Consider the following 25,896-nt stretch of genomic DNA (forward strand, 5'->3'; position numbering starts at 1 on the left):
AGAGCCCCACAGGGGCCGTGCTATTCTGTCGCTGGGAGTCTGAAATGACTCAGTGACAGTGAGTGAGTGAGTGAGTGAGTGAGTGAGTGAGTAATAAATCAGAATGGCTCCTGAGCGTATAAACTCTACATCTCCAATGTACAAGATGATTCACACAGCCCTGGGACACAGCCTATCACTTAACCAGGGGCCTATTTTTACCAGCGAGAAGAGGAGAAAAAAACATGCTTGCCACAACACCGAGCATACCGCTTATGTCAACAGCAATGTTTTCTAAGTTCTTGAACTCTGATTGCCCATGTCAGCTTGTGATCTGAGTTATCAGTGGCTCAGAGTTAAGACAAACAAATTATACCCCAAGCAGTCGAAAATATGTGCTTTCTGACCCCAAACGGCTCGCTTCCCTTCGTCAGACCCGCCCAGGCACTGTTTAAGTGGGACGGCAGAAAGAGGAAGGGGGTCTTGCCGGCTTAATGACAGTGGTCGGAGCCAAACACGTTTTTAATGTTCATGAAATATAGGTCAGGACATGCCACGATCAACAGACAACGCCACTGGGGGGCCTTGAGGGCAGCAAGCTTGGGGGTGGGGGGGGCGGATAGATTCTGCCTCCTGAAAAACCTGGAAGGCAATCCCCCGCCTCCCAGAGCTGCTCTGGAGACCCACAAATCAGCTTTTCAAAGACAGCAAGCTGTTCCATCCGGGGACACGTGACCAGGCCAGGCCATCTGTTCCCAGCGGCTTCTCAAGGGCCCCACACCCACCCTGCGCCTCCTCAACCCAGGGTAGCTCAAACCCGGTGCAGCCCGATGAGACCCTCATCCCCACCCTGCGTCCAGCCTTTTTGTAGGTGGCCATGCCCCTCCTCGGCCTGTGCCCTGCGCCCACCAGTCCACCCCTCCTCTCCTGGCCTGAGTGTCCCTGCTCCGGCCAGCACCTCTTCGGACACCAGCTCCCCTGGCCCAGCAGACCACACCAATGGTAGGCTGTGCTGTTTGAAGGCCATGGCGTTCTAACCAGCCACGGGAACCCTTCCTTGTTCGACCTCAAAACCCAAAGCCAAACCCACTGCCATCGAGTTGAAGCTGACTCCTATCGACTCTATAGGGCAGGGTGGAATTGCCCCTGTGGATTTCTGAGACTGTAACCCTTCACGGGAGTAGAAATCCCTGCCTTAGCTCCAGAGGAGCGGCTGGTGGTTTCAAACTGCTGACCTTGCAGTTAGCAGCCCTCCGCGTAAGCATCCGATGCCACCAGGGCTCCTCTGGCTGGACTTCAGCTGGGGACGTTTAATCTCTCTGAGCATGTCTAGGGGAGTCCTGGGGTTGCAGTGGCTTACAAAGCAGACTGCTAACGGTAAGGTCAGCAGTTTGAAACTAGCAGCTGCTCAGAGGGAGGACAGTGAATAGGAAGCTTTCTGTTCCAGTAAAGATCTACCTCCTTGAAAACCCAGAGGAGGCAGTTCCACTCTGTCTTCTAGGGTCACCACAAGTCAGCGGCGGCTCCATGGCAATGACTCTGGTAACCTGTCTGGAGGGGCCCTCTTGGCTCCATGGTTCAGCACCTGACTACAGTCTAGAGTGGGCGGTTCAAGCCCACCAGCTGTTCTGCGGAAGAAAGACGTGGCAATCTGCCGCCCTAAAGATGATAGGCGTTGTCTGGTTGGTCAGCAGGGCGAAGGGATGGAGAGATTTGCTTCCAGAACTTGGACCTGGCCATCAGCTTCTTTCCCGTGCCCCAAGGAGCAGCAAGTCCATTTCCCCTGGCCAGCCACTGCCCCAAATCCCCAGTGCACGCATCTGCTCAACCAAGCTTTACCTAGCCCTCATGACAGCCAGGCAGGGAGCCAAAGTGAGAAGGGGACATGCCTAGAGAACAAGGGCGTGGGTAGCGAGTCCAGCAGGCACGGGTTCCAGACTAGCAGCTTCAGCCCGGAGGACAATGTGACTGTGGACACGTCCCCCCTCTGCCAGCTGGCTCTACCCCTGGGCAGGACACCTGTGTTAACTGGGGTGAGCCCCCAACACTACTTAAGCCAACCAGCCAGACACCCCCGACCAGCAAGTCCATTCTGATGAACTAAGACCCTACAGGACAGAGTAGAACTGGACGGCCTGCCAACAGAGTCGCCAAGACTCATTTTTAGGGAAGTGGACAGTCTCGTCTTTCTCCTGGTGGGTTCGAACCAATGACCTCAGTTCGCTGCCCCTCACTTCACCACTGCCCTGGCTTGTTTTGCCCCTCTTTCATGTGGTGGTTTGACTGGCCTGTACCTTCCGTGCCACCAGGCGATCTGAATGAAGCCAGGCAAGTCCATCCCTGTAGCTCCACACCATCTGACCACTCCTGCCACTGAACACCCTAAGCCACAGCTTCCTGTTGTGCTAAGTGAAGGTGACAGGTCCTCACCAGCCACCAAGGGCTTAGATAAAGTAAGGAATGAAGGTAAGGAGCCGAGCCCAGCCCAGCCCAGCGCCTGGCAGAGAGAAGGCAGTCAGGGTAGCATGCGCTCACACGCTCCGGTCTAATGCAAAATGAAGTTAGCAACGCAAACGCTCCCTCCCTGCCACCCGGCCAGCTCTGATTCCTAAGTCAAAGCTCCAAACTCACTGCCACCGAGTCGAGGCCCAGACAAAGGGACCCAACAGGACAGGCTGGGGCTGTCTCTGCAAAGGCCCGAGACTGTAATTCTTAATGGGAGTAGAAAGCCCCGTCTTTCTCCCAGGGAGAGGCTGGTGGTTTCCAACTGTTGACCTTGAAGATGGCAGCCCAATGCATAACCGTCAAGCCACCCGGGCTCCTGATTCATAAGTACAGATGACAGACACCCCCTCTGCTCTCACATCCACTCTGATTCACAGAGACCCCACATGGGAGACTAAACTCTCCCTGGGGTTTCCAGCATCCAATTTCCAAGAAGCAGCTCACCAGCCCTTTCTTGGGAGGTGTCCCAAGTGGACTCCAGCCTCCCGTTAGAAGCGGAGGGCGTTGTGCCACACAGGCACTCCGGGTATGTTGTCGTCGTTATTGTGTGTCATCAGAGTTGGGTTCCGGCTCACAGTGAGCCTATGTACAGCAGAACAGAACACCGCCAGGTCTTGCTACAGCCTCACTGCGGTTCTTATGTGTGAGTCCATTGTTGTAGCCACTGGGTCAGTCCACCTCGTGGAGGGCCTTCCTCTCTTTCCCTGCCCCTCTACTTTACCAAGCAGGAGCTCCTGCTCCAGGGTCTGGTCTCCCCTGACACCATGTCCAAAGCACACGAGCGAGAGACTCACTCACCAGCCTTGTCTCTAAGGAGCATTCTGGCAGAGTTACTATAGAGGCACAGATTAAGAAACAAAACAAACATTAAAAAAAAACATTGCCAACATCGAATCTATATTTAAAAACAAAAAACACTAACTGGCCACCCAGTCGACGTCGACTCCTAGTGATCCCATAGGGTAGGGTAGAGCTGCCCCTTGTGAATATCCGAGACTGTTACTCTCTACAGGCGTAGGCAGCCTCGTCTTTCTCCCTCAGAGCAACTAGTGGTTTCAAACTTCTGACCTTATGGTTAGCAGCCCAAGGCATAACACATTCCTCTACCAGGGCTCCTGTCAGGTCTCTACAAATCCTCTACGGGCTTTCTGAGATCTGGAATTTTCACAGGAACTGGCAGCCGCTTCTTTCTCCCATTGACTGATGGGGTCAAACCACTGACCTCGTAATGAATAGCCAGGCATCACCAGGATAAAAAAACCAAACCAAACTGGCTGCCATCAAGTCGATTCTGCTTTCCGAGACTGGGATTCTCTTTGTGAGTAGAAAGCCTCGTCTTTCTCTCACAAAAGCCACTGGTGGTTTCGAGCTGTTGACCTTGGAGAAATGCAGCCCAACGTGTAACCACCATGCAACCAAGATAACATGCAAACAGAAAGAGACGTGGCACAAGAAACACAAGGTACGAAGGAGGCCCGTGTGTTGGAACGCGAGAAGCCCCGTTCCCTGAGCAGAAGCCGTTGCGTAAGGAGCTGGTAGGCATGCAAAATTTACCATCCTGCTAAACCACTCCGGGCACACGGCAGCAGAAGGGCCCGGCGCCCCTGCCAACATGACGGGTCCTGCATGCTGAGCCCCGGAGACGAAGGCAATGAATCATGCTGCTGTGGAGAGCACCCTGAACCCGTCCTTTCTAAAGATGGGTGGGGCCCATTTGAAGCACATCAACACACACTCAGCCTCCCGACCATGCACTGCCTCAACCTCACCCACGGGTCTAGGTCCCTTCTGCAAGGCTTGTAGGTGCCTTCCCAGGAGAGTGTGCTCTGCATTGGTTCGGTGCCGTCAGTGGGTCCCAACCCATAGTGTCCCCGAGTGCAGCAGATCAAGACCCCCCTCGGTCCCGTGCCACCCTCGCAGGCATAGCCATGTGGGCAGCCCCTGTGCCAATCCATCTTGCCATCTTGCCGAAGGCACTTCCTCCGCTCCACTGACCTTTTCTTTGAAACAAGACGACGTCCTTCCCAGGGACTGGACTGTCCTGGGGACTTGTCCGACGTACATGAAACCAAGTCCTCAACGACCTTGAGCCCCTTCCTCCCACACCGGGACTGTTGCCCGAGGTGACCCTTGCAACCAGAGGCCCTCTGCTCTCCGTGGGCAGCGGGGGAGGCCCAAGACCCTGGCTCTCGCTGCCGTCAGAACTTCTTTTAGCCCAGTGTCACCCATCTGCCCTCCACAAATTTACGAGTACCCCCCAAACCAGGAAGTTCCCTCCGCGGGCCCACACTCCAAGACCAAACCCACTGCCAGCAAGTCTATGCTGACTCACAGCACCCTATTCCACAATGGAGGCCTGCCCCGGTGGGCTTTCAAGACTGTCAGCCCTTCTCAGGAGTAGGAAGCCTCGTCTTTCTCCAGCAAAGCGGCTGGTGGTTTCAAACCGCTGACCATGCAGTTAGCAGCCCGACATGTAACCCACGAGGCCACCCTTCGTTTATAACGTGACAACTCTCGAGAAGCCAGCGGCCAGCTGGTTTACTTGAAAGACTCCAGCCCCTGCCCCCCGGGGGCAGTCAGACATTTAACACCTGGTTACAGAGCTGCAGCAACGGGGCCATTACCACCGTTTCCTTGAATAGTCTTCCTCCACAAGCCTACCCCATGTCTGCCACACACACACACACACACACTCTATGGATGGAGGGTGATCAGGCAACAAGGAACTTGTTAACAAAGTGACATCCGGAGCCTGGAGAACAATGCAGCCATTGTGAGCCCCATTTCCGGCCACAGAGTCTAGCGAAACACTGAGTGGGGAGCAGGGGAGAAAAACCTCCTTAGACTACCACACAGGGTGGGGTTCAACCGCCTACCCATCCTCAATGCGGGTCCTTGTCCCACCCAAGAGATCGCTTACACTGACATTTTCACAAGGAGTGTTACGTTTCACACGCATGACTCGCATCCACCAACAGCCCTGTGGGGCCCCTGGCTCCCAGAGAACAGCTGCGGCCCCGGCCACGGGGCCCCTCCACGTTTCTGGAGCTTCTCTGTGGGTACCAGGAGGACGAGAGGTGGTTCTTCCTGCCCGCGCAGCTTGCTCTTGGGTAAAGCAACTGGGGGCGGGGGGTGCTTTAGTTCAGAAAGAGGCTGAGGCAGCTTTCTCATACGGGAAGGATAATTCTGGGGGGGGGGGGGTCGGGAGGAAGGCCCCCATGCACTGTAGGAGGATTGGCAGCCTCCCTGGTTTCTACCCTAGTGCCAGTAGCAACGTGTCACCGAGCTGTGGCAAGCCTAAATGTCGGAGGACATAACCAGTTGTCTAGTTGTCGCCCGGAAGCAGGTTCCCTGGTGGGTCCAAATGGTGAAGCACTTGGCTGCAAACCCCAAGGCCAGCTGTTCACATCCACTCATGGGGAACCTGGGGAGAACAGCCTTGCTGTCTACGCTGGGAACACCAGCCCCTAAAAAACCCCTCTGGAGCACACTTCTGATCTGGCAGGAGCAGGAACCAGCTCAATGGTGACCAGGCTTTTTTAAGGGAAGGAAGGTGCTTAGGGCCCTCCACGGAGAGCCCAGGACTGCCCGGGGTTGCATGTTCGAAGCCAGCACGGCCAAACCTAGCCTCAAAGTCGTCTCTCCTTCACTCAGCAGCCACTCCGTGGGAGAAAGATGGGCCTGTCTGCTTCCAGCCCTAGGGAGTTCACTCTGTCCTGGTGGGTCACTGAGTGGGAGTCGAAAGGACGGCAGCGGTTTTGGGGTTTTCCCTCCCTCTGCTCCAGAGGCAGCAGCACCCCTTCCTTCTCCGTATCTGCAGGCACAGACGATGGCAGCCAAGCTCCGGTTGGCAAACCACGCAGCAGACACACCCTGCGCGGCTAGTCCACATCTGGAAACCCAGACAGACGGGGCACAGACGTCAGGAGAAACTGGCCGAGGAGACAACACTCACTAGGGGTCCCAGGTCTGAGGGTCAGTGACACCCCCACCCCCATGCTCACGGCGCCCTACCCCACAGAAGCTGGCTCACACCTCCCACGTTTCTCGCCCACCCACAGTGCTTCCTGTACTCTGGGTCTGAACAGAGCAAAGAAGGAAAGAAAACCCCACTTCCCTCAAGTCTAGAGCCCGAGTTATGTACTGGGCTGCAAGGCCAGCAGTTCAAACCCCCGAGTCGCTCTGCAAGAGAAAGATGAGTCTGCTACTCTCATAAAGAGTGGCTGTCTTGGAAACCCGCAGGGGCAGTTCTACCCTGCCTAGCAGGGTGGTCATGAGTCAGAATGAACTTGGGGATAATGTGGTTTTCCTTCTTCAAGTCCGACCCATAACAACCCCACAGGACACAGAAAACAGAACTGTTCCCCCTGGATTTTTAGGTTGTAAATCGTTAAGGAAACAGACTGCCTTGTTTACTCAGTGGCTGGTGGATTCAAGCCACTGACCTTTGGAGTTAAGGCTGAGCGCTTTAAGCATTGCACCAGCAGGGCTCGGCAGACGTTTTAAAATGCATTTTCCTGCATAAAGGCTCCATTCAGAGCAGGCTTCAGAAAGGGGAGGCTTTGGATCCCTTTGCGCACTTGTCAAGTGGTGCACTTAATTAAAGTTGGCTCAAACAGAAAGGAAAATGAGTATTTCAGGGGCCCATCTTGGACAAAATTTATGGAGTCATACCTCAGTGTTGACCAAATGGCAGAATGAAACACTAAAAAAGGGATTCTAGCCACCCAAGTGAGTAGGTGTGCTATTTATAGCAGCCAAGGGTTAAGGTTTCCCAGCTACACACGCACACACACGCGCACACACACAGTGGAATATTGCATTTCAGCCTCCAGCAAGTCAGACTTTTTCCGTTGGTTTGGTTTGGGATGGTTCCTGAACCATAGGCAGGCTTCCTGGCACCCTGCCAACCGAGCAATAGAACACACAAGGAAATTCTGTTTATTCTTTTTAAAAAGGAGGAGGAGGAGGAAAAAAAAAAAAGGTTTCCCTTCCCTGTGGTTTGAATAAAACTCACCAAATAAGGCGCCTGCTTTTCCTGCAGCACACTCCATTGTGTCACCAGTGGTCAGCAAGAACAGAAAAACAAAAACAACCCATAAGCTGCCAAATCAACCCCGACTCACAGCGGCCCCGGGTGTTACAGCGCCACAGGGTTCTCTTACAGAGGGCAAGTGCCAGGCCTTTCTTCCGTGGTGCCTCTGGATGGTTCAAGCGGACAACTTTTCGGTTGTCAAGTGCAAACTGCTGTCCAGTGGACTCTAACTCAGAGGGAACCCAAAGACAGCCTGGAGCTGCCCGCACGCAGGGTTTCCTGGGCTGGCTGTGCACGGGCACACCGTCTCTTCTTTCTCCCGAGGAGCAGCTGATGGGCACGAACTGCTGACCGCTCGGTTAGTGGCCAACTGCTTAAACCATGGCACGACCAGGGCACCTTTGTAGCTGCTGGCCTGACATGAATCATGGCTTGCTTACACCCCCCCCCCCCCCCCCGCTATACAACACGTCATTCGCAAGCTCAACATTCACCATTGCTAAAAACTCACCCCACACAAAAACAAGGGCAGGCTGGTGACCACGTGGTCCATTCATTTCAAAGCTCCACACCTGACTGTACTCAGGGGCTCCTCTGAGGGAGAGTTGAGCCGATGGTTGTGAAGTGAGGAGGACTTGAAGCACTTGCTGATGAAGATCAAGACTTGCAGCCTTCAGTGTGGATGACAAGTCAATGTCAAGAACACCACAATCTTCACAGCTAGACCAACAGGGAACATTACAATAGATGGACAAACGGCGGAAATTTCAAGGATTGTGTCTTATCCGCAATCCATGCTCATGGAAGCAGTAGGCAAGAGATTAAAGGATGCATAGCATTGGGTAAATCCGCTGCGTAGACCTCTTTAGAGTGTGGAAGGACAAAAATGCTGATTTGAGGACTAAGGTGTACCTCACCCAAGCCATGGCATTCTCCCTGGCATCCTGTGCACCTGAAAGTTGTCCAGGGAAGGCCAAAGAAGGAGCGATGCATTTGAATTGTGCTGGAGAAAATACTGAAAGTACCGTGGGCTGCCCGGAGGACAAACCGACGTGTCTTGGCATAAGGACAGTGAGAGGGCTCCTTAGAGGCAAGCAGGGGGAGACTTTGTCGTACACACTTTGGACACGCTGTCCGTCGAGACCAGTCCCTGGAGGACATCACGACTGGTAAAGCAGGGGGGCAGTGAAGAAGAGAAGGCCCTTAATGAGATGGACACAATGGCCGCAACAATGGGCTCAGGCATAAGGACAACTGTCAGGACGGCGCGGGACTGGGCGGAGTTTCATTCCGCTGCGCTCAGGGTCTCTGTGGGTCAGAACCGACTAGCCCCTAACAACAACAACAACAACAACAGGAGTGGCAGAGTGCAGTCTCTTTGGAAACACTGGACAGGATGCAGGATGCAGGCGCACCTTGCAGCAGCTGTGGGGGAAGATTACAATCCGCACTTTTCTGCTCCCCCTGCACGGCTGGGGGAGACTCAAGACATGACGAAGGGGCAGCAACTCCAGGCCCAGGGTCAGAGCCTGCTCTGTGACAGGCTCGGCCAGGTGATGGCATCTGCGGAGCTGAAGGATGGTTACAGGGCCTGTCACAACCAGGACGGAGGGCGGCAGCAAGTCCGAGATGTGGAGGGAGGACCCGGGCAGCCAGCAGCAGAGCAGAAGCGGCCCCCACACAAGCCCAGCCCTGGGCAGTCAGGGCGTGGCCAGGGCCCCAGGGCTGGGCCTGTGTCAGAGCAGGTGAGACTCATTAGGTACAGGGGGGAAGGTGGGAGACCGGGCAGAGCACAGGAAAGGCCAGGGGAGGAGCTGGGAAAGAGGAGAGATGTCAGCCATGAAGAGAAAGGAGGTACCACCTGGGCGAGCCTGGTGGACAGCATGCTGAGAGTGGTCAGGCAGTCAGAGGACAATGCTGTGTAACCCTCTTATTGGGAATAGCTGGGTGGCTACAGGGTCACCCTCACAGCTATCAAGTTGATGCTGACTCGTCCCCATCCAACAGGACAAGGCAGAGCTGCCCCTGGGGGTTTCCTAGGCCGTGAATCTTCAGGGGCGCAGTAAGCCTCATCTTCATCCGGAGGAGCAACTGACTGGTTGCGGTCTTCAATGTGGATGGCAACTCAGTGTAAGGAAAACCCAAATCCTCAAAACTGGACCGATGGGCTGCATCATGAGAAACAGAGGAAGGACTGACGTCCACACGATTGCGTCTTGCTTGGATCCGAGACCCACGTTCGGGGGAGCAGCAGTCAATAGATCCGGCAGCGCGTGGGCTGGGATCCATCTGCCGCACAAGGTCTTTTCAAAGCGTTGCAGAGCAGTGGGGTCACCTAGCAACACAGAGTCGCGCATTCTGGGTCAAAATCGATTGGACGGCTGAAAGATTGGGGGTCTAGAGACCAAGGTCCATCAGCGGTAACCGGAGTGGGAGGGACGGGAGAGTGGGTGCCAGCGCTTCGGGGGAACCTGGTTTCTGTTAACCACGGTGGAATCATACAGAAGAGATTAGGGATAGTGGCACTACCAGATGAACGGGCCACTGTCACAGAATTGTGCAGAGAAGAGACACGGAGGAGGGGAGCCAATAGGTCCCAGTGAGAAAGGTGACCTGGGTAATGAGGTTCGCGCTCTGCATCTTTCGGTGAGGCAAAACACACGCCCCTGAAACGGACATTTAAAGGGACAAAAAAGGGAAATTCTAGGAGAGACATGCACACATGAGTGTGCACACACGCGCGCGCATGTACACACACCCCTAAACAACAACAAAAACAAAAGCATACGCACAGCTATATAGATCCAAACTGAAAAAACAAACTTCCCTCCACTGACTCCATTCCGACCGTGTAGGTCAGGGCGGAACTGCCCCCGTGGGCTTCCAAGACTGACTTTTTAGGGGACAGGAAAGCGCATCTTTCTCCCGTGGAGCAGCTGGTGGTTTCCGTCTGCACACTGAGCCGAGAGCAGCCCAACTTAAGCAGAAGGAACCCACGGATCCCGACTCATCCTAACGGGGAGACAGGGGGAAGGAGAGTGCAGGCAGGATGTGTGTTCCCAACTCCGTCCTGAGGCTGTCTCCGGCATCACTGGGGCAGTGACCCAGCGTTTGGACTGTCATCCCGGTGAGCCAATGGCATGAGGAAACCAGCGACCCCCCCCCCTCCCGGCAGATCACGGTAACCACTGACGGGAGTAGAAAGCCCACCTTTGTCCCTCAACTGTGGATCTTTTGGATGATGCCCAAGGTGTAACCACTATGAAACCAAACGCCGCAAATAAGCAAACGGCTGGCACGGAGTTCATGTCAACTCACAGTGACCCCATCGGACAGGGCAGTGCTGCCTCGAAGATTAATTCTTCACAGAAACCCAGCCTGTCTGAGGAGCAGCGGCTGGTGGTTTCAAACTACTGACCTTACGGATCGCAGCCCAATGCCAACCCCTATGTCACCAGAGCTATTTTTAAAAAGTGAAAATCAGGTGAGTGCCTATTTCCACATACACCCATCCCCCCCTAAAAAGTAACCACAAGGCATCCCTTTAACATTGCTACAGTAAGCAATCTTTTTACTTAGAAAACACATACAAGTAGAACAAACCAGAAGAGAGAAATAGGTCAGTCTCCGGCCTCCAGGTTTCTGCATCTCACACGAGTGGTACATTTGGGAGCAGATCACTCTGGGGGAGGTGCTTGGGGGAGGGCACCTTCCTGCACCTAATTCTGGCATGATTTGCCTCTACTGGGTCTCTACCCACCTGATGTCAGCTGTTCCCTCCTACATCAGCATGATAGCAAAACTATCTCCCCACCTTGCCAAATGTCCCCATTCCTAACCCCCCCCCCCCCACACACACACACACCAATGTCAGGCCTGCTGCTGCAGTGGGGCACTGAATAGAACTGGCTGGTTTAACTGAGCTAATTTTCTCCTCAACTGCAAAATCTGCCTTCCGGAAGATCTACCCGGAGACCCAGCGTCCCCACCCTAAAGAAATTACAGCTTTTAAGAGTTGACTCATATACAAACCTCTGGTGGTGAGTTGCTTTCCAAAACGGTGCCCTAAAAAAAGTGCATTCCCAAGCTGGAATGAGGCAGCCCTCTCCCTCTCTCCGACACGCAAACCGTCCAAATCCCCAATGCAGTCAGCTGCACGCCTCGTCCTGCGAGCACAAGGGCCGGCTCGGCGGGTGACGAGCCAAACTCAGATCCTGGAGCCCATAGGACAGCACGTAAGGAAGGCCCACGAAGAACTGATGGCCCTGAACAATGGTGCGGACAAAGAATATTAAGAAGACTTCCAGGGCGACCAGAAGAATGTGCACATCTGCCTGGGATGAGTGACAACCATGATGCTCCTGAGAGACAAGGGCTCAGAGACATCACATTCTTTGCTCCTGTTATCAGGAGGGACTGGTCCCTGGAGGAGGAGGGTGTGTATGCCTCATTGACAAAGAGGAAGACCCTCGAGGAGATGGATTAGCCGGACCACTCCTTCTTTGTTTCAAAGACATTTCCTCCTCCTGAGTGACAGCACATAGTAGGAATTCCCTTTGGGGACAAAACCCCAATAATAAGCCTCACTGACACTTTCCCATGCATTTCCTGGGTTTATGCACGTTTCTGACCCTGCACTGGGCACGCCACAGGCTCTTCCATCTTTCCAGTGTTTTCTAAAGATGAGACAAGGGCTTTCTCCCTTAAAGAACCCTTAGTAAACAAGGGTTTTGAAGGCAAAAAGACAGCCAAACTCACTGCCCTGGGGTCAATCCTGACCCACAGCACTCCCCCAGGACAGAGTAGAACTGCCCCTGGGAGGTTCAGTTTCCTGTAACCCTTTGCAGGAGTAGAAAGCCCCGTCCTCCTACCGAGAAGCAGCATGCAGTTTCAAACCTCGTGCCTTGTGGATCGCAGGCCCCGTGGGACCACGATGCCACCAAATACACCACGCAGTTCAAAACCACCAGTAACTCACTCCTCAGGGAAAACGACGAGGATTTTAACTTCCATAAAGGGTTAGATTGCTGGAAATCCACCCTGACTTACAGGCTCGCTATGCGTCGGCATCCACGCATGCAGTACGTTTGGTTGGTTGGTTTTAGCTTTGTGCATGCTGTGTTGGGGGTGAGAGATGAGGATTCTCGGCTCCTGTACAGATTTACAAGCCCAGCTCCTCCAAGGGCCGGTTCTCTGTCCCGCAGGGTGTCTAGAGTCGGAACTGAGAGCAGAGGGTTGGGGTCCTGGTTTGGAGGCACTTTGGGTTGTTATAACTTTGGGGGGGCAGGGGCATGACTGCCATAGTTGGGCGAGCGGGGGCCTGCAATGCGCAGGACACTCAGCCCTCACAGCAAACACGGATCTGTCCCCAGATGTCAAGAGTGGAGAGACAGACCCTGAGCAGGTGGGAAACCCATCCAGCTGTGAAAACCACCAGGCGGGGCTGTACTCCTCCTCCCTCAGCGATGACCTGTCCCGGGGCAGCCGAGGTGCCTTGGGACAGGAGAAACACACCTGAAGACGCAAAGAAGACCCGCGAGAAAGATTGGCGACCCAGAAAATGACACGCCCACGTCCAGGAGAGTCGAATAGCTTGACTTCTCGGGCAATAACGGAGTCCCTGAGCGCCACTGAGGCAGCTCCAGGTGTGGGGGATCCCAGGGACCGGTGGCAGTCGGCAGCTGGGTGTGTTTACACGAATAGCACCTGTTGTCCCCTTGTTTCCTACCGGAGAAGCCCCTCCTACATGCCTTTTGCGTAAGTTGGATAGCTCGCTAGCGGTATACATGCGGGTGCGGGATCAGGGGAGACCAGTCCCTGGAGGAGGACATGACATCAAGTCGAGGGGCAGTGTTTCCTTCCGTTATATGTAGGGTCACTATGCACTGGCACCAACTAGGTGGCACCTAACGACGGCGTTATTTGCACACACGCACACACACACACAGTAAGCTCTCAATTACTAACAAACAGGTTGGTGGGCTGAACCCACAGAGGGGCTAGGCACACACTCAACAGGAAGACTTGGCGATCTGAATCTGAAAGGTTAGAACCTGCACCCTCGGAGCCACCAGAAGCCACAGTAAGTTGGTGGTGTTGTGTTTTCGTTTGGGTGCTAGGGGCCCGTTGGTCCAGCAGCCACCAGGGACAGGAGAGAAGGCAGAGTCGCAGCCAGTAACTCTGGCAGCAAGGACCCAGGGGCAGAAAGACAGCTGGCGCCAGGCAAGGTGCTCTGGGATCGGTGGGAGGCTTGGGGTTGGTGCCTGGGAAGGGTGGGCAGCCCACCAGGGCAGGCTGGTTTTGAGAACCTGTACTCTTTCCTACAGGAGACACTGGCCAGTCTCAACCTGCCTTCCAGTGTGTTCACACCTCTCTCTCTCTACCCCCCACACCTTGCCCTCACCCCAGAGCACACCAGGAAGAGAAGAAACTGTGGGTACAAATATCCAGAAGCAAACTCGCATTCAATAGTTCAGAGGAAGTAAACAGTTGTATGTTACAGACCACACTTGTATTTCAAAGCCTGGAAAAAGGTTCCCTAGGGTAACAGAATCTTCCACGTCTCTCTCACAGGCATGTACGCACACATGCGTGCACACGTACAAAAGCACATGCACGCACACGCCCCACTGCTGTACTGTGGGCAACCTCAGACCCAACCTTGGAGCAAACACCAGAGAACAACGTTTTTGCCCCAGGGTTGGCTCACAGGACTACTCACTGCAAAATAATACACACAACACTGCCCAGTCGAAAGTCTCATCTTTCTCCCTGGAGCAGCTAGTGGTTTCGACCTCCGGACCTTCTGGTTAGCAACCCAACCTGTAACTTCCACAGCACCAGGACTCCCTCACCACGCAAAAGGGGAATTAAGGAAGAAGCCAGGCAAAGCACTCCTAAAGTGAATGGCCCCAGGGTGTCCTTGGCTTTAAAGGAGCTGCAGTCTCTGAGGGCTGGATGTGAATGGCAGCCCAGCTGGTGATTAACTGAGAACCCCGCCCCTCTCTTCTCCAAGGTGGTCAAGAGAAGCTCCCAGTGAAAACACCCATAGGAGGTGTGCTCAAATTCCTCTCTCTCTCTCTCTCTCTCTAGGTGTGCTCAAATTCCTCTCTCTCTCTCTCTCTCTCTCTCTCTCTCTAGGTGTGCTCAAATTACTCTCTCTCTCTAGGTGTGCTCAAATTCCTCTCTCTCTCTCTCTCTCTCTCTCTCTCTCTCTGTGTGTGTGTGTGTGTGTGTGTGTGTATTTAGAACTGGCTTCACAGGGGTTTCCAGGGGCTGATTTTGGGATGTGTGTGGAGAAATGGCTGATTTGGGGGTGGTGTGTGTGTGTGTGTGTGTGTGTGTGTGTACACGCGCGTGCAGAACTGGCCGTTTTGGGGGTCTGATTTGTGTGTGTGGGGGGGTGGAACTGGCTGGTTTTGGGGTGTGGACCACCAGACCGATCTCCCACGGTTCTCCTGGGTGGATTGGAATGTCCAGCCTCCCAGTTAGCAACCATTTGCCCCAACCAGGGACTGGGATCCCACCACTCTGAACAAGAGGGGGATTCCAAACGTGGGGGGAAGCCCCTCCTACAGCACAGCAGCAGGGTGTCCCCGCTGAGCCTTCTGTGAGCTGGAACTGTCATGCCCTCCAGAACCGCCTGCTGCCAGATCCCCCGCCTCCAAACGCGCAAACCCTTCGCACAAACCTCTCCACTCCTGGGAGAGGCGATCTTTGCACAGGAGCCAGAGAAACTCGTGATCACCTGCGGAGGAGAAGGTCCCACTGCTGTTTTCTAGGAAAACAAACAAACTCACTACCACTGAGTCAATGGGGACTCAGGGTGACCCTGTATGATCCCAGTTGTCCCCATGGGCTTCCGCTTCCGACCATAACTCTCAGCCACTGAGTAAGGAAGACTGAAGAAGAGTGGATCCATTCGAACGGTGGTGTTGGCGAGGAGGAATACGGACAGAAGAACAACCTGATCTGTCCGTGAGGAAGCACAGCCAGAGGGCTCCTTAGAGGCCGGATGGCAAGACTGCCCCGCACCTATTGTGCACCTGTTGTCAGCAGAGGCCAGTCCCTCGGTAGAGGGGAGGGGCAGCGAGAGACGGGAAGGCCCTCGTGGAGCTGGATCAACACAGTGGCTGCAGCAATGGGCTCAAACAACAGTTGTGGAGATGGCGCAGCACTGGCTCGTGCTGGGCTCTGCTGGGCACAGGGACGCTATGAATCAATACTGACTCAGTAGCACCCAACATCTCTTCACGGGAATAGAAAGCCTCATCGTTCCCTTGAGGAGTCGCTGTGGGTTTCTGAGACTGTAACTCTTTACAGGAGTAGAAAGTCTCATCTTTCTCCCACAGAGCCGCTGGTGGTTTCAAACTGCCAACCTTGTGTATAGCAGCCTGACCACTAAGGCTCCTTATAATATGTCCAGCAATAAAAAAAAAATCTGAAGAACAATTTTAAGACCTATTTGATGAGCCACTTCCCCCTGCTGTTGAGTCAATGCCGCCTTGGTGACCCTCCGGAACAGAGTGGAACTGTCCCACAGGTCTGCAAGGCTGCGAATCTTTACGGAAACCGATAACCACCCATTTCTCCCAAGGAGGGGCTGCAAAACCAACCTCCCTGCCACCGGTCCATTCTGACTCATAGCGACCCCATAGGACAGGGTAGAGCGGCCCTGGGGGGTTCCCAGACTGGAACTCTTAAAAGGAGTAGAAAGCCTCATCTTTTTCTGGCAGAGTGGCTGGTGCTTTTGACCTGACCTTGTGGGTGAGCTGCTCAAAGCATGAACCACTATGCTACTTGGGCTCCTGGGGGGTGGCTAGCGGGTTCAAACTGCCAGACCTTTGGGTTAGAAGGTCGGTGCTTACCTGTTGCACAACCAGGGCTCCTTGGGATGGTGGTGCAGTGGTTATGGGCTGGGCTGCTGAGGTCACAAATTTACAACCACCAGCCACTTCCGAAGGAGAAAGACAGGATTTTCTAGTCTTATAAAGAATTACAGTCTTGGGAATCCACAAGCGCAGTTCTAGCCTGTCCTATAGGGTCGCTGTGAGTCAGCACTGAGGGCAGTGAGTGAGATACTGCTTTAGAAGCCATCGTGGTGCAGTGGGTTAGGCGCTGCACTGGTAACCACCGAAGCAGCCATGCTAAGAGAAAGATGGGACTCTCTGCTCCGGTAAGGGTTTACAGGAACCAGAGTTACACATCCGTCTGACAACCCGAAGGGCAGCAGTTGAAAACCGCCAGCACAGGAGAAAGATGAGGCTTTCTGCTCTTATAGAGTTACAGCCTTGGGCGGTTCTTCCCTGTCCTATAGGGTCGCTACGAGTGGGCGTCGACTGACAGAGTGACTTTGAGTCCTCAGGTGAGTTGAAATCACAGCCTGGCTATCAAAAGAGATAGTGACTGGGGTCTTAAAGGCTTGAAGATAAACAAGCGGCCATCTAGCTCAGAAGCAACAAAGTCCACATGGAAGAACACACCAGCCTGTGTGATCGAGTGGTCCCAAAGGGATCAGTTACCAGGCATCAAAGAACAAAAAATCATACCATTGACTGCACACCTCCATGATAGGATCGCTGAAGACAAATGGGTGCATAAGCAAATGTGGTGAAGAAAGCTGATGGTGCCCGGCTATCAAAAGAGATAGTGTCTGGGGTCTTAAAGGCTTGAAGGTGAACAAGCGGCCATCTCGCTCAGAAGCAAATAAGCCCACATGGAAGAAGCACACCGGCCAGTGCGATCACGAGGTGCCCAAGGGACCAGGTATAAGGCATCATGCAAAAAAAAAAAAAGATATAAGTGTGTGTATGTATGTGTATATATGTGTATATGTATATATGTATGTGTATATATGTATATATATATCATATTAAATGAAGGGGGAAGTGCAGAGTGGAGACCCAAGGCCCAAGTGTCGGCCAATGGAGATCCCCTCATAGAGGGGTTTAGGAGAGGAGATGGGTTAATTAGGGTGTGAGGTAGTATCGATGAAGAACACAGCTTTCCCCCAGATCCTGGATGCTTCCTCCCCCCAACTACCATGATCCGAATTCTACCTTGCAGGGCTGGATAGGACAGAGGCTGTACACTGGTACATATGAGGGTTGGAGGTACAGGGAATCCAGGGTGGATGATACCTTCAGGACCAAGGGTGTGAGGGGCGATGCTGGGAGAGTGGAGGGTGAGTGGGTTGGAAAGGGGGAACTGATTACAAGGAGCCACATGTGACCTCTTCCCTGGGAGAGGGACAGCAGAGAAGGGGGGAAGGGAGACTCCGGATAGGGCAAGATATGACAAAATAACGAGGTATAAATTACCAAGGGCATATGAGGGAGGGGGGAATGGGGAGGGAGGGGGTGGAAAAAAGAGGACCTGATGCAAGGGGCTTAAGTGGAGAGCAAATGCCTTGAGAATGATTGGGGCAGGGAATGTATGGATGTGCTTTATACAATTGATGTATGTATATGTATGGATTGTGGTAAGAGTTGTTTGAGTCCCTAATAAAATGTAAAAGAAGAAAAGAGAAAAAAATGATTAGGGCAAAGACTGTACAGATGTGCTTTATACAATTGATGTATGTATATGTATGAACTGTGAAAAGAATTGTATCAACCCCAATAAATTGTTAAAATAAAAAAAAATTAAAAAAAAAAAAAAGACAGAAGCCTTCGTGACCTGGCCTAACTTTTCTTTTCTAACCTCGGGATCCTGCTTCGTTTCCACCGCCCAATTACACATGCTTCCACGCAGAGAGAGGGTTCGCCCCCAAGTCTGAGCAGAAGCAGGAGTCTTAGCAGATGCCCTCCTCCAGTATGCTGAGCCCAACAGACATCTTTGCGCCAGCAGCCCCCCACCACGGTCAGCTGGAACTGGCAGGGGCAGACGACACGACGGCACGGGGCTCGTGATCCGGGATTCAAATCGGGGACTCCAGGGTCTTACTTGAGACCCTTTCCAAATACTTTTTGGTGAGGCAGAACATGTTTTCTTCAAGGAATGCTCTGGGAGAACGGTGCCGGCAGCTGTGGGGCACCCCTCCGTGATGAACGACCAGGGAAAGTGGGAGAGGTGGCCGGCTCTTCCAGCAGAGCACCTCGAGGACGGACACACCAGGATTGCGGGGGAGAAATAGAGGAGGGGTGCACCTTTCTTAGAGTCAAATATAGGCGTCGTTTTTTGGGTGTAGCGTACAGAAAGGGCTCCTTCACACACTGAAGGTTTGGGACACCCCACCTGGAGCCACTCCGGCCACCTCTGCTCACTTCGTGGCTGTGCCACCCGTTGGCCATGCCAACAGTATCGCCAACGTCTGCGCGATGCTACGCACGCTTACCGGATGACTGAGCAGTGGAAACACAACTTTTGCAGGTTCTGGAAACCCCAGACGCTATGTGATTCACTTTCTTGAAGTGGCCTGAAATACTCGCTTTATGCGGTGGTCAAAACCCACCAACTCTCCAAGGGATGCTCCTCAAGAAGGGGCTTTGGCGGCACGGCGGGTTACCCGTTGGGCTGCTAGCTGCAAGTTCTAAACCACCAGCCTTCTCCATGGGAGGATGCGGATTTCCTGTGTGTAAAGAGTGACGGTCTCGGAAAAGCCACAGGGGCAGTTCTACGCTGTGCTATGGGGTCACAATGGGTCGGGATCGAGTCGACGACAGAGACTTCGTCTCGGAAATCTAAGGTCCTTCTGGTGCAGACCAACCGGTCACATCTACCATGCTCTGCAAGGAGACACGGGTACTTGACTTCCTAAACTGGAAAACACAGTGGCATGAGCTCAAGAGCCGGTTCCACATTTTCATGCTGGATTTTCAGGGGGCCCTGGTGGCACTGACCGGCAATGTCAGCAGTTCGAAACCACCAGCCGATGTATGGGGAAAAGATGAGGCTTTCCGTACCCATAAAGACCTCCTGCTGGGGAAAGTCCCAGAGGCAGTTCTACTCTCCCTGTGGAGTCTCTGTGACCCAGAATGGACACCGGGGCAGCAGGTTTGGTTTGGTTTGGGGCTGTGTCAGGAGCCTTGTAAACCTTATCTGGGAGTCTCCTAACAAGCAGGCAAGGTAGATAGCTCGCCTGCTGCAGGCTGGGAGTGGAGCCCGGGCAGGTCCCACAAGCTGGCTGAGATCCCTCAGGTGGTGGGGGTGGAGCCGGGTTTCCAAAGGCCGGCCTGGTCTACAACACAGGCGGCGCTCTTTTGAGGCCACCGCTCCTTTGAGGCCAAACACGGCCACAAGACCTCTTCTCGCATATTTTAGACGTGTTGTCAGGAGAGACCTGTCCTTGATATTGCTGGACACAGAATAAGGCAGACTGTAGAAGAAATGCATCTGCAGCGTGGTGCTGGAGGAAAATGTTGAAAGTAGCATGGACTGCTAACAGGACAGTATGGGATGAAGTTCGGCCAGAGTGCTCCTTAGAGGCGAGGATGGTGGCAATTCAACTTACGTACTTTGGACATATTGTCAGGAGACATATGGGGAAGGACATCATGCTTGGAAAAGTGGCGGGGCAGCGAAAAAGAAAGCCCTGGGTGGACTGACACAGAGGCTACAGCAGTGGGTTCAGGCACAGGCACAACGGTGAGGACGGTACAGCGCTTCCTTCTGCTGTGCATAGCGTTGCTATGACTCCATGGCACCTAACAACAAGGACCACCAGGAGGGAGCTTAGCCCTTCACTATGGAGACGTTGGGCAAGGGAGAATAAGCACCAAACAGAATGCAAAGTCTATGCATTGTTCATTTATCAATCCAATCCAATCCCACTGCCATCAGGTCGTTTCTGACTCGGAAGCAGGGGAGAACTGGGACAGGGGAGAACTGCCTCTGTGGGTTTCCAAGGCTAAGTGTTCACAGTAGTAGAAAGCCTCTTCTTTTTCCCATACAGTGGCTGGTGCGTTCAAACTGCTGACCTTGCGTTCAGCAGCCCAAACGGTAACCGCTAAGTCAAAAGGGACTCAATGGCAGAGAGAGAGAGAGAGAAATATGGGTGGGAAGGGGTGTTCCCACCCATCCATCCACCCTGCTTAGGGTGCCCGGCTCCCTGCTAACATAAGTGTCCTCTCCGAATCTGCTCCCAATGCCCTGCTCTCCCTAGGGCCTCAACAACAGAAATCATCGCAGACCCTCAGTAACGCCAGGACACCCAGCCCCCTGGCGAGCTGAGTCACCCACGGCGCAGCCTTCAGGGTTTGGGGGCACAGGAAGTACCCCCAGCTTTTTCTTTTCCCTCATTTAGAGATAATTGGGGTGGAGGGGGCTGCAATAGAAGTATCAATGCCTTACGTTTTTTAACCAAGAACACAAACCAACGCAAAGATCACAGAAACTATTCTACACACGGACACGTGTACACAAAGCCAAACACACTGCCATCCATCGAGTTGAAGTTGACGCATAGCGACCCTATAGGGCAGGACAGAACTGCGCCTGTGGGGTTCCAAGACTTTAAATCTTTTCGGGAGCTGACAACCTCATCTTTCTCCTGAGGAGAGAGCAGGCTTGAACCCCTGGCCTCAAGCTTAGCCAATCCATGCATAACCTACCCATTGTGTCGCCAGGGCTCATGGTACAGGAAGGGGCTGGGGAGAAAAACAGGCCCCGCATCAAAACTCCAGGCTCCAAGTGGTCTTTGACGAATTATCTGAGAACAATCCCAAAGAAAGTGACCTCAAGCACCAAGAGGTGGTCGTTCCCATGGGGTGTCACTCTCAGTGGAGCCCCCCATAGGATCAGCATGAGTCAGAACTGACTCGATGGCCGTGCACGTGGGTTTGGTTGATCAGTGGAGCTGGACTTGTTCCACCAGCCTGATCCTGGCACAACTGGAGTAGTTTCCAAGAGCAATTCATCCTCAGGCATCAATCCCTGCGTTGACTACTTGGGACCAAGAGTATCAAACTTGTGAACGTTTTATGCCCATAACATTCATGCTTTTTAAAAATGTTTCTATGTCTCTTGAATAATAATGCTCAACACAATCCCACTCCTCCCCCACAAATATCATTTACTTGAATAACCACTATGCAACTCAAACCAAACTCACTGCCACCTAGTCGATTCCAACTCACAGTGACCCTATAGGACAGGGTAGAACTGCCCCTGTGAGTTTCCGAGACTGTAACTCTTTAAGGGAATAAAAAGCCTCATCTTTCTCCTACAGAGTGGGCTCGGTGGTTTCGAACTGCTGATCTTACAGAGTCAGCTCAACTGGGTAACCACTAGACCACGAAGGCTCTTTCCACGATAGCACACTTTTCCTGAAATGTAAGTAGAACGGAAGGCCTGCTGCTCTGGGAACTGACTGGGCAGTGGCTACACTGCAGACTGCACGTGGCCCCAGGAACAAGAAACAGCTGCCTCCAAACGTCAACAACTAGTTGCTGGTTGAGACTTTTTCCCCTTCTTTTAATTGCTGGCATGAGAGACAGACGTACACTTCATTTCGGCCTGAAGCAACTGGTTTAATTGCCTGGGGGAGGGGAGGGGGGATAAAGTGGGTAAGTCTCCCAAGGGCAGGCAGCACATGCAAAAGAGAAGCAATACAAATCTAATGAAGGCCATGAGGGAACCTGAAGGCATGTGGGGCGTTTGCTGGCACTGCTTCTCCGTTTCCGGAGCAGGACGTTGGGAACTCGGCCGCTGTCAGCTGGTGTGACCTTCTAAGATGGAGCAGAACTAGCTCCTTAGGGCAATGATTCTCAACCTTCCCGAAGCTGTGACCCTTTCACAGTTCCTCATGTTGTGGTGACCCCTCAACCATAAGGTTATTTTCACTGCTACTTCATCACTGTCATTTTGCAACTCTTATGAATCGGGCGACCCCTGTGAAAGAAAGGGTCATTCAACCCCCCAAAGCAGACGGGACCCACAGGTTGAGAACCACTGCTTTAGGGTATCTGAGACTCAATCTAAATGGGAGCTGAGAGTCTCAGCCTTATCTTTCTCCTGTGATCCTATAAGACCAAACTCAAAACCAAACTCACCCCCATCCAGTCCATTCTGACACACAGTGACACTACATCTGTGGGTTTCCGAAATTATAAATCTTTATGAGAGTAGAAAGCCTCATCTTTCCCCGGGGGACTGGCTGGTGGGTTTGAACTGCTGTCCTTGCGGTTAGCAGACCAATGTATAACCCACTACGCCATCATGGTTCCTTTCCAACAAGACAGCCCCCCACAATACAGCATCAACCATCCCACAGTGCTAATGGTATGGAGTTTGAGAAGCCCTGGTCAAGTTCTACATAGTAACTACTATTCAAAACGAGCACCTATTTCTGTATCGTCTGGCCATTCACACGTGAAATACAGCAACACCTCAGTTTTTGCTTTCTTTTTCCGAGACCCTAACTCTTGACAGGAGCAGATGGCCTCATCTTTCTCCAGAGAAGCAGCTGGGAGTTTCTAATTGCTGACCTTGGGGCTAGCAACCCAACCAGTAACCACTAGGCCCCCCTAAGATATGGCAGGAAGAAATAGTGACAAATCAAGGTCTATGTTAGGAGAGTAACACATGCCCTGCTTCCCTCCCATCAGCATCCAAGTCATTATCGTCAGGGGTGGGGCTCTGGTGGGCGATCAGGCAGCAAGGTTATAATAAAAACACATCCAGTAAAGGAAACCGTCCAGAAATACCACAGTCACCAGCAGAAGGGGGTGGGGGCTGCTCTAGATTCTTTAACAAGCTCACCAACCTTGAGCAAGGGAAAGTTCTTCATCTACAACACAAACGGTGAGGAATCAATGATATTAAAGGCAAACTTAATGTTCAATGAATCACTAAAATAAAAGTCCACGCCTCTTCCCACTAAGCCAAGGTACAGCCTTCGGGAGAGGACTTCAAAGACCACCCAGCCAATGTCAGGTCAGGACCTGCCAGCTGGTGCATGTCGCCCTGCAGTTCCGGCCACCAACACTAGGCGGCAGAATACTTCCCAAGGGGAGGTGAGGGCCCCAAGGTGGGGACTGGAACCTCCACAAACTAATACCAAATGTTACAATTTCCGCCGACTGTCTAAACTGGGCGCGCGTATGCGCGTACACACGTATACACACACACACACACACACCATTAAGAAATACTGCCCTACAGGCATAACCTCACTGTTCTTACAGATGAAAGCAATTAAAGACTCAGCCCTCTGGTCCTTTGTCGCGGGACAACCTACAACCCCTGCAAAAGGTTCAGCGGTCTTCTTACACGCACAAACACAAAGGTCTGCGGATTTGAAAAGTCTAACGTCCCATAATTACATATATGTGTGTATATTTTAAAAGGCGGGGGTGGGGCGTAGGGTTCTGCTGAATGCTCCACCCCTTGTATCATGTGGGTCTCACATCTGTGACCCACTTTAGGAAACTGGATATTACTAGTGCCCAAGAATCTATTTCTCACTTTGGCCATTATAAATAGTTGTCTGCGAATAGAGTATGGGCATTCAGTGAACAGAATGACTTGAAATATTACACCCAATTAAGCCAGATAAATCAAGTTGGCCAGCTACCCTGGAGGCGAGCCCTCCCGGCCGTCCCATGGGCTAGGGGAGAACGAGATTCCTGGGGTTCACACAACGGTACTTAGCTTTCACTGGAAATCACATCAGCCTCCCATCAAGGCAACCACGTTTACTCTGAGCCACTTCAAACCCCAAACTTAAATAGAATTTATTAAATAAACACAACCGAGAAAGGACCGGGAGCCAAGAAACCACAGACACTCAATCCCAGGGGAGGGAAGAGGAGGAGGGGAAAAGATTCGCAAGTTTCAAGTAACTGTGACGTCCGGCCCTCAAGTTTTAAGACTCAACGGTAAAAGGGAGTTGAGTTTTGCATCTTTAAAAACATATCCAAATTGATTGTGGGGACGGTCTCACAGCTCTGTGAAATGTACCAACGACCTCAATTAGGTGTGGACTGTACGCTTTAAATAGGTGTATGGTGTGCGAACAAGAACTCAGTAAAGCTGTTTAAAAGGTGAGAGGAGGCACTGTTTGCCCACAATGACTTTGTGAATTTAAAGTCGGTTGAGGACAGAGAGAATACGACCGCATCACCTTTGGAACCAACCTCTGGAGCAATCTCACACCCTAGAGAGCCGGCGTCGGTGCGCACTGGAACCAGAACCCGGACTCCCCAGATCTGGCCCACGGCGAGAGCCCCAGATGGCTAAACCCTGCCTCCGCGCGCGCACTTGGTTCGCTCTGGAAGGGTCTGCTCCCCTCGCGCAGGAAACCGGCGCACGTTTGGCAAAGGAAATGCCAGAGCAGACCTTTCTCGGAGCAAGGCGCGTCCAGGGTGTGACGGGGCTGCCCGCACGAGACCGGGCCCGCGGGGAGCCCGGGGAGCCCGCCACCGCTCCAGGGCAGCTCACCTCCGCGGCGCCCCGCAGGACGGAACAAAACCTGCCCCGCTTACTCATCCCGAGACTCCCAGGAAGTCGCGCCCTCCCGGGTTTCGGGGAAAGGTGCTCGGGCGCGCGGCCGGGAGCGCCGGGGGGCCAGGTATGGGCTGGGGGACCCCCGCGCCCCGGCTCCCGGAGCGCAGCCGAGCGCACGGCGCCGCCTCCCCCGCGCGAGCGCAGCCCTCACCTCGGGAAAGAAGTTGTCCATTGTTCCGGGCGTCCCCAACTTGCTGGAGTCCGGCTCCAGCTCGCGGAAGTCAGCAGCAGCAGCAGGTCCCGGGCACCATGTGTCACGGCGCGGCGCCCAGCGACTCGCGCCCGCGGGGCTGCCCCGCTGCCATCGTTCGAGCCCTGCTCAGCTGCTGCACCTTTTGTTTGCCCAACCAAAGTCCCCAACTCCTCCGTCCCACCGCTGCCTTTGTCTCGTCCGCCTCCACTCGGCTCACTTCGGGGCGCAGCGCTCGCGAGCGGAGAACAGCTGGTGGCACATTCCTCCCCGGGGCCCGGGATCACGGCGGGGGCTCTGCAGCGCGCCCCCTCTCTGTGCGCTCCGGCCGGGGAGCGCGGCGTGGGCAGGGACAACCGGCCTCACGGCGAGCCCCGAGTGGCCGTCCCGGCGCGAGCGCGGCCGCGGAGAGTTCTCGGACTCAGGCTAGCCGATCTGGCCCCACCGAAACTCTCAGACCGGCGCGCACGCCCCGCCCCGCCCCGCCAGCCCGGGCCCGCCCCTCCAGGAGCCCGGCTCCGGCTCGCCGGACTGCGTCCCGTGATCCTGGCTCCACCCCTCCAGGAGTTCGGCTACCGATCGCCAGGCCCCGCCCCCTGAACCTGGTCACACCCCTCCAGGAGCTCAGCTCCCGATCGCCAGGCCCCGCCCCATGGTTCTTGCCCCGCCCCTCCAGAAACTTCTCCCAGGCTTTCGGTCTAGCAAACCGGGCCCCTCTCCAGGAGCCCGGCCAGAGGTGTGA

The 25,896-nt window shown here is 53.8% G+C and overlaps 1 protein-coding gene across 1 annotated transcript in view; it reads right to left on the reverse strand.

Moving 5' to 3' along the window:
- The window catches only part of MYO10 (myosin X), a 195,709-nt gene extending 170,100 nt beyond the window's left edge, over nucleotides 1–25,609 (reverse strand). Inside the window, exon 1 of the mRNA XM_075540884.1 lies at nucleotides 25,116–25,609. Within this exon, the coding sequence (XP_075396999.1) occupies nucleotides 25,116–25,136 (21 nt within the window). The 5' untranslated portion in view covers nucleotides 25,137–25,609. The remainder of the gene's footprint in view (nucleotides 1–25,115) is intronic.
- Nucleotides 25,610–25,896: the final 287 nt, after the last annotated feature.

The sequence above is a fragment of the Tenrec ecaudatus genome, chromosome 2 (assembly GCF_050624435.1).
Source record: "Tenrec ecaudatus isolate mTenEca1 chromosome 2, mTenEca1.hap1, whole genome shotgun sequence".
NCBI lineage: Eukaryota > Metazoa > Chordata > Mammalia > Afrosoricida > Tenrecidae > Tenrec > Tenrec ecaudatus.